At 38.1% G+C, this 13,007-nt stretch overlaps 3 protein-coding genes across 7 annotated transcripts; 2 read left to right on the top strand and 1 right to left on the bottom strand.

Annotated features, from left to right (window-relative positions):
• Window positions 1–6: 6 nt before the first annotated feature.
• On the top strand, window positions 7–1,429 carry LOC135164465 (low molecular weight phosphotyrosine protein phosphatase-like). Of its 4 annotated transcripts, none has more exons than XM_064124839.1 (5): window positions 7–164; window positions 254–444; window positions 727–888; window positions 970–1,059; window positions 1,213–1,429. In XM_064124839.1, exons 1-4 carry the CDS (start codon window positions 128–130, stop codon window positions 1,048–1,050), a joined length of 471 nt encoding a protein of 156 aa, XP_063980909.1. In that variant the 5' UTR covers window positions 7–127; the 3' UTR covers window positions 1,051–1,059; window positions 1,213–1,429. The 4 variants fall into 4 exon arrangements, with proteins under 4 accessions (XP_063980909.1, XP_063980910.1, XP_063980908.1 ...); XM_064124840.1 differs by having other exon boundaries at window positions 1,196–1,429; XM_064124838.1 differs by having other exon boundaries at window positions 970–1,429.
• On the bottom strand, window positions 1,063–12,425 carry Dhpd (Dihydropterin deaminase). Its single transcript, XM_064124800.1, has 10 exons — window positions 12,103–12,425; window positions 11,113–11,904; window positions 10,250–11,035; window positions 3,467–3,597; window positions 3,152–3,394; window positions 2,480–2,698; window positions 2,265–2,372; window positions 2,088–2,195; window positions 1,715–2,027; window positions 1,063–1,646 (listed from the first exon to the last, which is right to left on the bottom strand). Exons 1-10 carry the CDS (start codon window positions 12,176–12,178, stop codon window positions 1,447–1,449), a joined length of 2,976 nt encoding a protein of 991 aa, XP_063980870.1. The 5' UTR covers window positions 12,179–12,425; the 3' UTR covers window positions 1,063–1,446.
• On the top strand, window positions 3,591–11,329 carry LOC135164446 (uncharacterized). 2 transcript variants are annotated; one of them, XR_010299299.1, is made up of 10 exons: window positions 3,591–4,532; window positions 4,595–4,671; window positions 4,736–5,078; window positions 5,161–5,454; window positions 5,544–5,826; window positions 6,137–6,958; window positions 7,108–8,189; window positions 8,704–8,851; window positions 8,931–10,062; window positions 10,144–11,329. XR_010299299.1 is itself a non-coding variant. In XM_064124798.1 (9 exons), the coding sequence occupies exons 1-9, from the start codon at window positions 4,406–4,408 to the stop codon at window positions 9,133–9,135; spliced, it is 3,381 nt and encodes a 1,126-aa protein (XP_063980868.1). In that variant the 5' UTR covers window positions 3,591–4,405; the 3' UTR covers window positions 9,136–11,329. The 2 variants fall into 2 exon arrangements, 1 of the variants encoding a protein (XP_063980868.1); XM_064124798.1 differs by having other exon boundaries at window positions 8,931–11,329.
• Window positions 12,426–13,007: the final 582 nt, after the last annotated feature.

Below are 13,007 nucleotides of genomic sequence, written 5' to 3'. Positions count from 1 at the left end.
TCTTAATTTGATAGTTTCGCCTGAGGCACACAGAGGACGCAGAGGGTTTCAATTCTATTTTACCCATTCATAAAACAGAGAAAAGTGCAAATGTTAACACCTCAATCGTAACAATAAACACTACGGAATGTCTGAACGGAGGAAAGTATTGATGGTCTGCTTAGGTGAATTGAATATACAATTAATTATTAATAATTATTAAGGTTTGATAAAAAATTACATTGACAATGACTGCCAATGAATCTTCATGCAGGAAACATCTGTAGATCTCCTATCGCAGAAGCTGTTTTCATCAGTTCCATAACACAGATGAATATTGCAAACCGTTGGAGTGCTGATAGTGCTGCATTGAGGGGTTATCATGTGAATAGCATGCCGGATACTCGAGCACAAGAAACCATAAAATCTAATGGAATAACGAATTACTCACACCTCGCTAGAACAGTACGTTCATTTATTCTATACCATTATAGTTCAATCTCCCTTTAAATATTTCCTCCCACGATTTTTAGCTGGGCAGTTATGTCGCTTTTCCAGAAGATTACAATTGTAAAATCCTTTGACAAGAAATATTCAGGAGTCTGTATTTTGTTAGTTAATTTTGACCTACCAATGTAGAGAATTGGCTGATGGATATGAAGTTCCAGCCGATAAAAGGGGAGCGAGGGTTGCAATTGCGTGAGATAAAAAAAATATTAGTAATTAATGTTGCATATTTACTAACAGATAACAGATGATGACTTTCACGACTTCGATTGGATCTTGGGAATGGATGATTTTAACATAACTGAGTTGAACAGAATGAAACCTGAAGGCAGTAAAGCGCAGATTGAATTACTTGGGAGATACGATCCAGAGGGGGAAGTTATTATCAGAGATCCATTCTACGTTAGTAAATTTATCATATTTACATGTAATTCATTAAAAGTTATCGTCTTCATCACGATTGTTTTTTTCCATTTTATTCAGGATCGGGACAGTACAGGATTTTTCAAGGTGTTTGAACAGTGTTCACGGAGTGTGAAAGGGTTTTTAGAAACGCATCAATAGTTTACACAGGTATAAATTGCAGTGCAGAATTGTTGCTTGTAATTACCAGAATTATATTTTCATATCCAAAATATTCATGCCCATTTCGTTGTTGCAAACTTATATTTCAAATACATTTATCTTAGATTAAAAAAATTACTTGTAGATACATAGAAATTTCAGGATTTGGACTTCAAATTATTCGCTGAAACTTCACAATTCTCTTTCGGAACTTGGAACTCATCTCTGTATAAAGCATATTAATATTAATCGCCATGATCCCGTGGTGCCTTAATGAACTGAACTTATGCAAATCCGTCAGTCGAATAAACCCAATTGAGTAGATGTTCTGCGTGCATAAATGTATGATTTAAAAAAATAATGAATCCTTTGCGATAAACATTTCCTGCCCAATTGTTATTTCACTTGATAACCAGAAACGAAAACCTGAGCAATGTGTCTATCATCCCCAGAGTGAATGAATCTCTGCAGCTGTTGTTCGACAGTCCATTCAGAAAAATCATGGAGTGAACCCTGAGAAATATTTGTATCAATCAGAAGAGCATCAAATTGCTTCTGAGGTGTAAAGTTGCCGACTTGGTCTTCTATCGCCAGTGCTGAATAAAGAATGAGATGTGATTTCCAGTGCTTCAAAGACAATTAATCTGACAAATTTAGAGTTTACCTTTGGCACCACCCAATGTGGCCATATGAAACACATCGACGTAGTTGAGCGGTTCATATTCTTCTTTATCGAACGAGAGATGAGTTGACACTTGAATAGCCGATCTCATTACATCAAGCATTGATAGACTGTTTCCTCCGGCCACATCTGTACCCAATCCAACATTTATTCCTTTAGATCTCAGCCTTCTAACATCACAGAGACCACTACGAAGACACGTGTTTGACGTTGGACAGTGAATAATTGAGGTCTCTCTCTCTTTCAATATTTCCAACTCTTCGTCTTGCAGATGGACTCCATGAGCGAGTATGGTCTTGATGGCAATTAATAGTTCAGTTAATTATTCAGGAAATTATTAGTTCATTACTATTACCTTTCTCGTCAGTAGACCAGCCTTGTCGTAGACACTTGTGTAATTTGGGCATTCTGGGTACATCTTTTTGCATAACTCAATCTCCGATAGATTTTCCGAAACGTGTGTCTGAAACAGGAAGGATAATTCATTCATAAAGTTCCAAATGAGATTAATACAGACAATTCCATACTTTACCTGTATGTGCAGATCCTCAGTACGTGCTAATTCGCCCAGTTTCGTTAACAGATCCATATCACAACTGAGGGCAAATCTTGGAGTTATTATCGGTTGCACCAGTGGATCCTAATGAGAATGCATGACGTCAATTTCACGGTCCGTAACTACAAATTTCCGCTCCTTCCTAGGAAATGAGTAATTAAGACAATATATTTAAGAAATGTGATACTAACGGAGAAACTGATGACATCGGTAGCAAATTCTATTGTTGCTTGTATAGACTCTTCAGTCGTCTCGCAATACCCGTCATCCCGAAATGCATTCATGTTGACCTTTCCTACGAAAGCCCTCTGTCGATGCTTCAATGCTTTCACTGCTAGAATTGCTGAAGTTCTTCCATTCATTGAAGCGAAGTAGCAAGCAGTCGTTGTACCTACATTCAACGTGTGCTTCTGCGAGAAAATTCAATAACTTGTTATTCGCCACTTGCATTAAATGGAGAAATATTCGGGACGACCTTGAACTCTACAAATTGCGAGGAAAATAGTCCATTATATCAGCAGGTAATCAATAACTCGCTCTCGACTCGGATTATAAAGTATCACTCGTCGGATAACTGTTTTCCAAGGCTCTGGCATTAAATGGATTCTTATCTTTATGGGAGATACAATTTTACTCCAAATAAGATGCTACACGCTCACGCAAAAGGGAAAGGCATCACCAGTACAGAATATTTTTTTTATTAATAGAAAAACATAGAAAAAGCAAAAAATTGAGGAAAACTTAAATGAAAAATAAGAGCTTGGGGGAAGAGACGCTGATGAAGGGATCGACGTGATCAGGCATCCTGACAAAATTTCGGATGAGGCAAGGACCGGACAGTGATTACTTGCACATGTACTCACAACTACAGAATCGTAAACTCTATCAGCAAATTCTGCGTCGGAGTATTTTTTCTCCAAAGGGAATGTGTACTTCTCAAGCCATTCCATTAAAGGTCTATCATATCCAATTCCTATATTTGGCAATTGTACTGCATGAATATGACAGTCAATGAATCCTGGAATCAGAAACTGTCCTTTCTTCAGCTGAGTTACTTTATCAACGGTTAGCGCGGTGTTTGGTTGAACTTCTCCAACACTCTCGATCTAAAAAATTATTATTTTCATCGAATTCTGACGTGCGGTAATTTTGGGCTGGTTTTTTAAAAATCCATTTACCTTTCCAGCTTTTACAAGGAGCATTCCATGTTGAAAAATCTCGAGCTCTCCATTATCCTTCGTATGGGCGATTGGCCCGAGGAATACGTGGGTATCCATTATCGAAGGTACAACGGCATCACAACAATCGGCTGGAATTCAATGATATCAATTGGCTACAAATTACCTCAATTAAATAACGGAGAATAGAAATTGTAAATCATTAAATTGAACTAGATTAATTTACGTGAAATATCCAGTCTATCACAGGACAAAAATTTATTCCATGTCATCATCGTGAAAATAATTGATATTCATACAACGAAAGACGCGAAAACACTGGCCCAGAAATCGAAATCACTAGAAAATTTGTCTGTTAGGCCTTTTCGGAAGTGATGGATAATCGAGATAAGCGAGAGGAAGTTTATGTACTAGCTCGTATACTTATTCGGTGTTTAGTTTGACATTTTTATTTGGGTTTGTGTCACAAACTCCTGAAATACTGCTAAAAACATATGACGTATAAGAACGAGATATAATTCAAGGAGAAAACTCGTAGAAATCAAGTTTTAGAATAAAAAAATGTCAGTTTCTACATAAAATATTAACTCGCAATAAGACGTTCCCGGTGAGACGTTTGGAAGATAGATTTTGATAATATCTGCGTCTAAGCTCTTGTTTTGCCTTGTCTAGGTCACTTTAAGATAATGTTTCGACACAAGTTTACATTTTGTGTAGACATTAGGCAACCTTTTTGATATCTGGAAGATGACAACAGCAAGTGTGTAGCACTATGGAGTGGGCACGTGGTGCAGCGCGCGAATTTGTGCCGTATATGAAATCCATGGGGTTGAGTTTGATCGATATTGTATGGAAGAGTTCTCAAGTTTGTGCTGCCATGAGACACCGGCTTTCCTCACGTCACCAAGGAAAGTGTCGTGAGGAAGACCGAAAGTGAAAATGGCAACGATTCGAGCAGATTCGATAGATCCAAAAAAAATGAGGAAAGGGATGGAAAAAACTCCTCCTCCTGTCTGCAGAGACTATCTAGATATGGATACAGACGAGGAAGAATTTGGACGTCAAGGTAAAAATTTGATATCACCAACGAGGGACTCAACAATCAATTTCACCCTTGATTTTCCTCAGAAACCCCTGAACCAGACGAGGAACTCCCCCCAGAGCCAGAAAAACCAGTTTTCACTGACGATGAGTTGGAAACCCTTGTGAGTAGTATTCTGACCCACAAATATCGTAATTAAAGTTATAGAATTTGTCGGAATTCCGCAGGTGCAGTATGTGAAGGACTTGACAATAATTTCGTCCCATACAGAATTCATTTGGCCATTGGAAACCATAGAACGAATTCAAGAATATTTTTGCAAACCTGGAAATACCATATTGACAATTTTTGTCGAAGCAACGGAGTGCAAAGCTCTCCTAGATTTTCCTCTTCAAGCTGATCAGGGTTTAACTTATTTCTTAAGATCTCCTTGGCAGGTTTACACCCCTGAAAATTTCATGTCGACGGTGATTTTTGGAAATCTCAGTGGTGATATTGAAAATTCGATGCTAAAATTTTTAGAAATTATGTATTCACCAATTGCTGTACATAGTTCCACGTGGCCTGAAGGTCTGCAGTTCCATAATATTCTATCACTCCTGAAATATCGAAAACTGACTGAAAATCATGTTTCGTCACGAATTTTTTTTAGTTATGAGGGATGAAATTTTCTCGAACTTGAATCAGTTCCTCATGAAATTAACGGATGCTACGTATGGTCCTATGGGCTTGACGATTCTCTATGTTCCACGAGAAGGAATACCGGATAATGAATCTAAGTCTCTTGTTTGGACGGAGGAAAATCAAGAGGGATTTTTGGAGAGATTGGAGAGAGTCGCTCGATACTGGATAAAGCAAATAAGGGGCGCATTAGAAGGAACGGATTTACCAGCGCGTTCAACTTACGGAACTATCATGGATGAAATAGAATTCTGGAATTACCGATGTAATTAGGGACTCAATCTTTTCGTATCAATAATTATGATTTATCATTCTCATGTTCTCCTGGCTACAACCAGATTTTATTTCCTGCAGTTGAAAATTTGAGTTGTCTTCATCACCAGCTCAACGATAGCTCGATTTTGACAATAGTGAAGGCATTGAGAGAAGCTGATTCTTCAAGCGTGCAACAGTTTCACCCATTAACAACTCAAGTTCATGAACTAGTTGCTGAAGCGAGTTCGAATGTCATGTATTTGAATTTATTCGTTGACAGTTGTGTGGATTTCGAAGTTCCCAATGGCATTGGGGCATACGCTGCGAGAATATTGCACCAGATTCGTTTCGTCGGCTCAGATTCGACATTCTACACAAGCGTGTGAGTTTGAAACTAACGAAATTGCTTAAGCATGAAAGCAATGTGTAATTACTTTCGTCACAGGACGGACGAAAATTATTTTGACAAGTACCAAGAGCGCAAATCAAAGACTGCGATCATACACTGAGAGCAAAATTCCGTAAGAAATAAGGAAATAATCATTCAAGAGTGGTCCATTATTTTATTCAAAATATTTTATCACACGACGCATTCCGTACAAACCATAAGTCCGAGTAAAAAAATATCCTATTTTGCTAGATTTTTCTCTCAGTGTATGAAACACTTTCTGACATTATACATTTGTCCTCAGAGATAAAATCGATAGATTATGTCGTGCCCTAGGCACTCAAATAATCGAGCAATGCAAGAACTACGTCAATTTAGATACAATTCTGGAAGGTGATGCAAGCGAAGGGAAGAAAATGCTTGAGGATTCCATTAATTGTTGCCAAGAATTTCTCCAGATATTCGAAGGACTATCCCAGATGGACGCGCGGTCAGAAGTCCGAGTTATTTCGAAAATAGACAAAACAACATCATTTTGTCATGTCAATATTTTTATCCAAAGGTGCCAAGATCTGATCGAATTTTCTGACGCGAGATTTGTCTATGACACATGCGAGGAAGTGAAGATGATCGGTGGAGCCAGAGGATTGGAACACGAATTGCAGTATAAAATAATCGAAGAGTCCTTCTCGGATATCCTGAAAGAAGTGAAAGAAATTCGTGATTTTATTTTAGATGTCACGACAAATATGTGGTTGGACCGCATAGTATCACTTGGTGAACGGATTCAGAATATAGATAACATGGTGAAAAATCTGATTCACGAAATATTCAAAGACGTTCAGAATATCGAGGAGGGCATAGAAGCATTATACGCCATGAAGAGGTTTGCTACGAGGAGAAATTTGCAAAAGACCATTCGTAGCTATTGGATGTTTGTGTGGAAAATTTTTGAAAGCGAGTTGAAAAGCATTCACATTCAAAAGAAAAACATTTTTGATGATGCAGCGGGCACTCCGAATGCCGAGGCCGCGATGCTGCTCAGAATTCAGGCCGATTACCTGTCAAATCATTTCGATATTATGATTAATGCATCTGATTGGTTGGGAGACAGCAATGTTCAAGAGTAAGTCTAACTTGCATGCACAGTTTGTAATGTTATCACGACCCCGTGTCGCTCAAATGAATGTAGATGCCATTATTTTTTGATTCGTAAGATGAAAGATGTGTTTTCTGGGAATATATATGAAATTAATAAATGTAATTATCTTACAGGCGTATAATCAAAGAATATAAACAGATCCAAAGTTCCATTACCGAAAAAGAAAATGCTTTCTTTTCACTCTGGGAAAAAGGTATTCAATCAGACGTGGAAATTCGAAATATTTTGAAAGAACCTGTTCTTATATTCCTGAAACCACCCAACGAAATATTTCTCACGGTAAATATGGACGAATCCTATCTCCAAAATATGCGAGAAATAATAGAATGGAAATATCTGAAATACGACGCAAAATCGATGAATTCGAAGTTTCTCCAGAAATGGCAGCCAATTAAATCGAGACATGTAAAAATTCAATATTTATGTGGCCTATATAACTCGATTGTAAAACGTCTCCAAAAAGAGGAACGACTGTTATTAGAAAATGCTATAAATGAAGTCAAGAATTCGATTACTCTCGGCCTGCCGAAGTGCACATGGGCTGTGGAGAATATCGATAAGATTTATGCTGAGTGGTTGAAGAATATTCTTCTATTAAGGGACGTCGTAGAAGTCTTTAAATCGACCAACGCTCACATTCACTCTTCATGTGAAGATATAGCGAAATTTCTGCTTATCAAAGGCACTGACAACGTTTCCTACACTCTCGAACAGTTCAAAGAATATTTGGAATCAATCAGGAGTGAAAATTTATCTTTAATGAAAGAATCAAGCAATTCGATACTTTCCGATTTATATTTGTTACACCGTAAAGCGAAATATGGAGAAACCACTCCGCGACATTGGACGATATATGTCAGTCAAGTTATCGAAATTTTCAAGAAATCTCTCATTAAAAATATTAAGGGATCTCTAGCGTCTTCACTAAAATTCTTACGAACAGCCTCTCCGACTAATTCGGAGCCTCTGTTTCACATAGACATTAGACTCTCTGATAATAATTTAGTAATATTCACTCCTGATTTCGTGGAAGTCGGTGCTGCTTTGAGTGCAATCATTCCGATGATCACTGAAGATATTTATTCAACAGACGAATTTCTTAGGATTCTTAAATTTGGCGTGCGCTCGAGAGAGAATGACGATTTTATCTGTTCGGATAGCGGTGTAGGCGATTTAATGAGTATCATGGAACAAGGTACGTATTAATGACATATTCAGCAAAAATATAAATTATCGCATATAATACCACAAGAGCTCCGAAATTATCGGATATTTCCCGATAGGTTCGTTGCAAACAAATGAACGTGTCAAGTTTTCCAGTCTAAAAATCACGAGCGCGAAGCGCGAGTGATTTTTCTGGAAAACTTGACGAGCTTATTTGTTTGTAGGGAACCTTGAGGGAAATATTAGATAATTTCGAAGTTCGAGTGGTATTCGGGGGATTATTTTTTGCATCCAAATGTTGGCCGATAGAATTGCACCATGAGACATAATTTTCAACGAATTGCCATTTAATCTGTCAGATACAATTGAGGGTTACTTCAACATTTGTTTTTTTTTATATATATCAACATGCAAAATTTCCAGTGAAATTTCCAAGAATATCCGCTGAAATACCGTGTTGACTATATAAAATAACGTCGAATGGTGCAATCCTATTGGCCAAGATTTGGATGGGAAAAATAATCAATACTATTTCAATATTCAAGAGATAAAGTCTGGATTAAAACAACTCGAAGAATTCAAAAGGTCAATTTCAACAATGGAGCGTTTGTCCAAAATCGATGATATTGTAAAAGCTTTTGGGCAGGAGAATGTGCACAAAGAACGGGAACCAATGGAATCTGCGATTCGTTGGTAATAAAGTCGTTGGGAATTTATGTTTCCTCTCTCGCCATAAATTTTCAATTTTCATTGATCCTAATATTTATTTTAGGTGTGATGAAATCCGCGAAATGGCAAATGCCTTGGACAATGAAATTAGGATCAGTTTCGTATCATTAAATACCCAGAATCTGAAAATGCGAGTATTAACACAGTGTGAAAGCATAAAAGACGCGCTTTTCGTTGAATTAAGTAGGTTTATTGCTTCCGAGCTTGCTTTACAGCGAATGCCCGTACAGAACGACGATAACATCTGAGTAATGAATTTGTAATAAAAAATAATCACATGTAGATGATAACAAAATACCATACACCTATTTATACCTAATTTCCAATTTTTTTCACATCTCAATATATAGTCATAAAATTTCTGATTCAACTTACAACTATGTCATGGAAACATCAAAAACTCTGGACAAAAAACATCGAGAGTATCGATACTTTGGCATATTGCACGACAAAAGACGGCCTCTATCGTCTCATGTTATTGTAATTCGTTTTCACCTTTGGCACATCGAAGACTCTGCATTACGACAGTTGCAAAAAAAATCTCAGGAACAATAAAATGAAATAAAACTTCAAAAAATCTGCTTCTCGATTTCCATCGTAATCACAATAAGAGCAAGAACATGAATGTCCAAAGAACAATTGTTTGAAAAACCTGTTCGAGTTTTGCCCATAATAAATAAACCTTTCAATTTCCACTTGCCAATCCATTTTGTCTAGAGACAATCATAAACACGGGGCTATCATGTTCTTGACCAATTAGTTCCCTGTCAGAGGCGGTTGAATCCTCACTGCCAGAGTCACCTGCTCGAACAGCTCGCGTTGGTAACAAAAATACCACCGAAAATGCAATAATCATATGCCATAAACTATGAATGTACTGGTAGTTTGCTTCAGTCTCAACCACCGAGAATAAAATGAGCCCAGTACTGGCCAATAATAGTCCAATCGATAACCTAAAAACTCCATCTGGTAATTTCCAAACTTTGGACTTATAACATCGATAAGAATGAACACCAATGGGTATCATAGCACCAATAGTGAGAGGTACTAAAATACTGATCAAGCTTGTTCGATCAGCTTCAACGCCAAATGAAATAATAAGTACCCCGACCATATGGCAAACGGAAATAAAGTGTATTGGTAACTGTGCCATTGCAATGAGTGTCACCCAGAATGCAAGTATACTACTGAAGAAATCACAAAATTGCAGAACTTGATATTTGGCAATGCAGTAAGTCATAAATTTTTGATCGCAGGCGTGATAGAGCGATGAAAATAACATCGTAGCTAGGTAAACTAGAGCTTCGGTGTACAGTCTCCGTTTAACTGCTAAATAAATAGCTGGTATAAAACAGAAATTACTGAGTATGAGCATGAAGGATGACAATACTAGAGACGGCTGTTGGTATGCATTAGTCGAGTCTGTACAGCCCCAGCCTTTGTAACCACCGAAACAGTTGCACGTTGTGAAGTGAATAAAGTTACGATGAATCTCTTCACAGACACCGTGATGACCACACGGATGAGACCCCGGGAAGACACATTGGTGAGTTCTTATGTCGAGAGACACTAGGATTTCTCCCACCTCACAGTTTGTCGGGTTCCCATCAATGAAACATCTGGCTTGGAGTCCGATGTACCACGTGTCCGGTTGTGGATACGGTATCAACAAATTTCCATCGTGTTTCCCATTGGTTTCAAGTCTCATCATCATCTTGTCATCATCACAGAATATCTCTCCTTTCTTTCTCCATGGCACTCGTCCCCTTCTCACGCACACAAAAACGACCACTGTTTGCTTCATGAATGCACTATCAATCTCCAAGTGGATGCCAATCGTAAGTGATCCACCAATGTCAATCAGTGGAAGAATATCGAATTGAGCTATGACTGGACTGGCGTCAGTCAGCATAATCCATGGAGTCAGCCATTCCCTCCCTTGGAGCAAGAAAACACCCGAAAATGTCGGGAGCTGTTTTACACGTATTAATTGAAACCGTCGAGCACATGAATCACTTGTTAGATTCTCTGCGTCTTCGAATGGTATCAAATTTTTGGAAAATCCTGGCGAATTATATTCTAGGCTCGTGTTGAAGCTGGACGCCCACTGACGGGTTAAGGTACTTTCAGTAATTTGTACTGGACATTCTGAAAAAATACAATTAATGAAGCACGAGAATGAGAAATAATTAAATATTGATTTCCAATGAATAATTACAACTCACCCGAAACCGAAACTTTGATATTAAAATCAACTATACTATTAGAAACCACCAGTATATAATAATAACTATCTTCAAACGGTGTAACTTCTTCAAAAGTATAACTTCCATTAACAGCGAGGTTTAGGGAGGATTTCGTGTGATCGATAACAGGGAGAGCACGTCCCTGGATCGCCACATCCTTGATACAAGAGTCAGAAGTGATGTTGCCCAATCGTAACTGGAATTTGCATCCCCAGATAGTGACTCTAAAGCTCCATGTGCCAGAAGGAATAAAAATTTTGTAATAGTTCGAGGGCTGTGTAGTTCTCATCATGTACTTTTGTTCGATAGGTACATTCTGGATGCCATTCACCTGTTGCCATATAGCCACTGAACCAATGCTGTAGTGACACTTGTGCCCAAGTCCTTGTTGCTGTACTTTTTCATCCCAATAACTCATGTAGGCACCGACATACCATTCGCCGGGCTGGGGACTATTTATCGGCATAACCACAGTTGTTTCCGCCTCGAATGTTGTCAGAGTTTTTATGATAATGGTGTCATTTCTCTCTGTATTCATGGTGGTCGGGAATGATGCATTGTCCACTGAAATGATTGGATAACTCCCCCATTGCAAGTAAATGTTGACCTCTCGGGGGATGCAATTACTACCGTCCATGAAAGCTGCGAATTGCCATGTGGCCCGATGCACCTCCTTAGGAACAGTGTAGTGAAATATTGCGACATCGCTGTAGGTCTTAAATACGTGGAGGGAACCCTCTTGACTCGCTGCTGGCACTAATTGGTGGCTACCTAGAGTTTGTCAATTAACATATTTTCAGTTTCCTCGTAAGTAAATGATGTTAACTCTCTAAGAATCATGAATATATATATGTGATCGGATTGAGATCGTAGGTGGTTTGCATTGGTTGAATTAATAGGCTTCTACTAACACATTTATTTATTCAATAGTTTTCTATCTTTTGTGTTTAGTGCGTAAATATGACGTACCTTGAAATAGTGGAAGATACAGAATTATTTCTATCCAAAAATAAAGTCCATTGTTGAGTTTTGTACTTTTCAACATTATGAGGTTTGTGATTGCTCACTGGTGAAATTTCATTAGCACTCTCCACATTTGTTAAAACGAACGGCCAGTTGGTGACATAATTTGGAGATCTCGTTGATAAAACATCGTTTTAATGATAGATCATAGGTGGGGATATGTATACCCATAATATTGAATGATCACCATTACGATTATTAGGGAGGGCCCGGAAAAATACCATTTAATAACCGCACTCAATGCAGTTGGCTTGTTTACTGTTGGTGAGGGGTGCGGAGGTTCGCGCAAGCGCGGAGTCTATGCCCATGACTGTATACTTCACGAGAGTGTAAACTCACCGTTTGTTTCCAAATGACGGCATCTGAGCGAAAATGGCCGTCGCATAGCGCATACAACTATTTGAAACTACGAATTATAGTGGGAAATAATTTGTATGCAATAAATTCAGTAGAAAAAATACAGCTGAACCGTAGACGAAAAATAATTTGTGGCTCCTTTGTCAGTTTGCGTATTTGGTAATTGACCAAATGTCTCATTTATCTGTTTGTTGAAACATGAAAAAATTGAAGGCTCCAAGATAAAACCATTTTTTCAGGGGGAGTCCATTTTGAAAGTTGATTTCTATTTCTTTTTTAATAATTGACGGGGATCGTGGCACATGAAGAGACAGGCATCAGGATCACAAGTTAATCGTAAAATAATTCGAGTGCCATATTTTTATGAACAAATATTTTATCTCATTGCACAGCTGTAGAACGATCTCGTTGAAAGTGCTACAAGACCGTCATATGACGGGTCATATGGGTTATATGCCTCATATGCATTTGTCCATGTGTGTGGAGCTTTTGTA

The sequence above is a fragment of the Diachasmimorpha longicaudata genome, chromosome 7, assembly GCF_034640455.1.
Source record: "Diachasmimorpha longicaudata isolate KC_UGA_2023 chromosome 7, iyDiaLong2, whole genome shotgun sequence".
Lineage (NCBI taxonomy): Eukaryota > Metazoa > Arthropoda > Insecta > Hymenoptera > Braconidae > Diachasmimorpha > Diachasmimorpha longicaudata.
The sequence above is the reverse complement of the archived record's forward strand: the minus strand, read 5'-3'. Positions and strand labels throughout refer to the sequence as shown.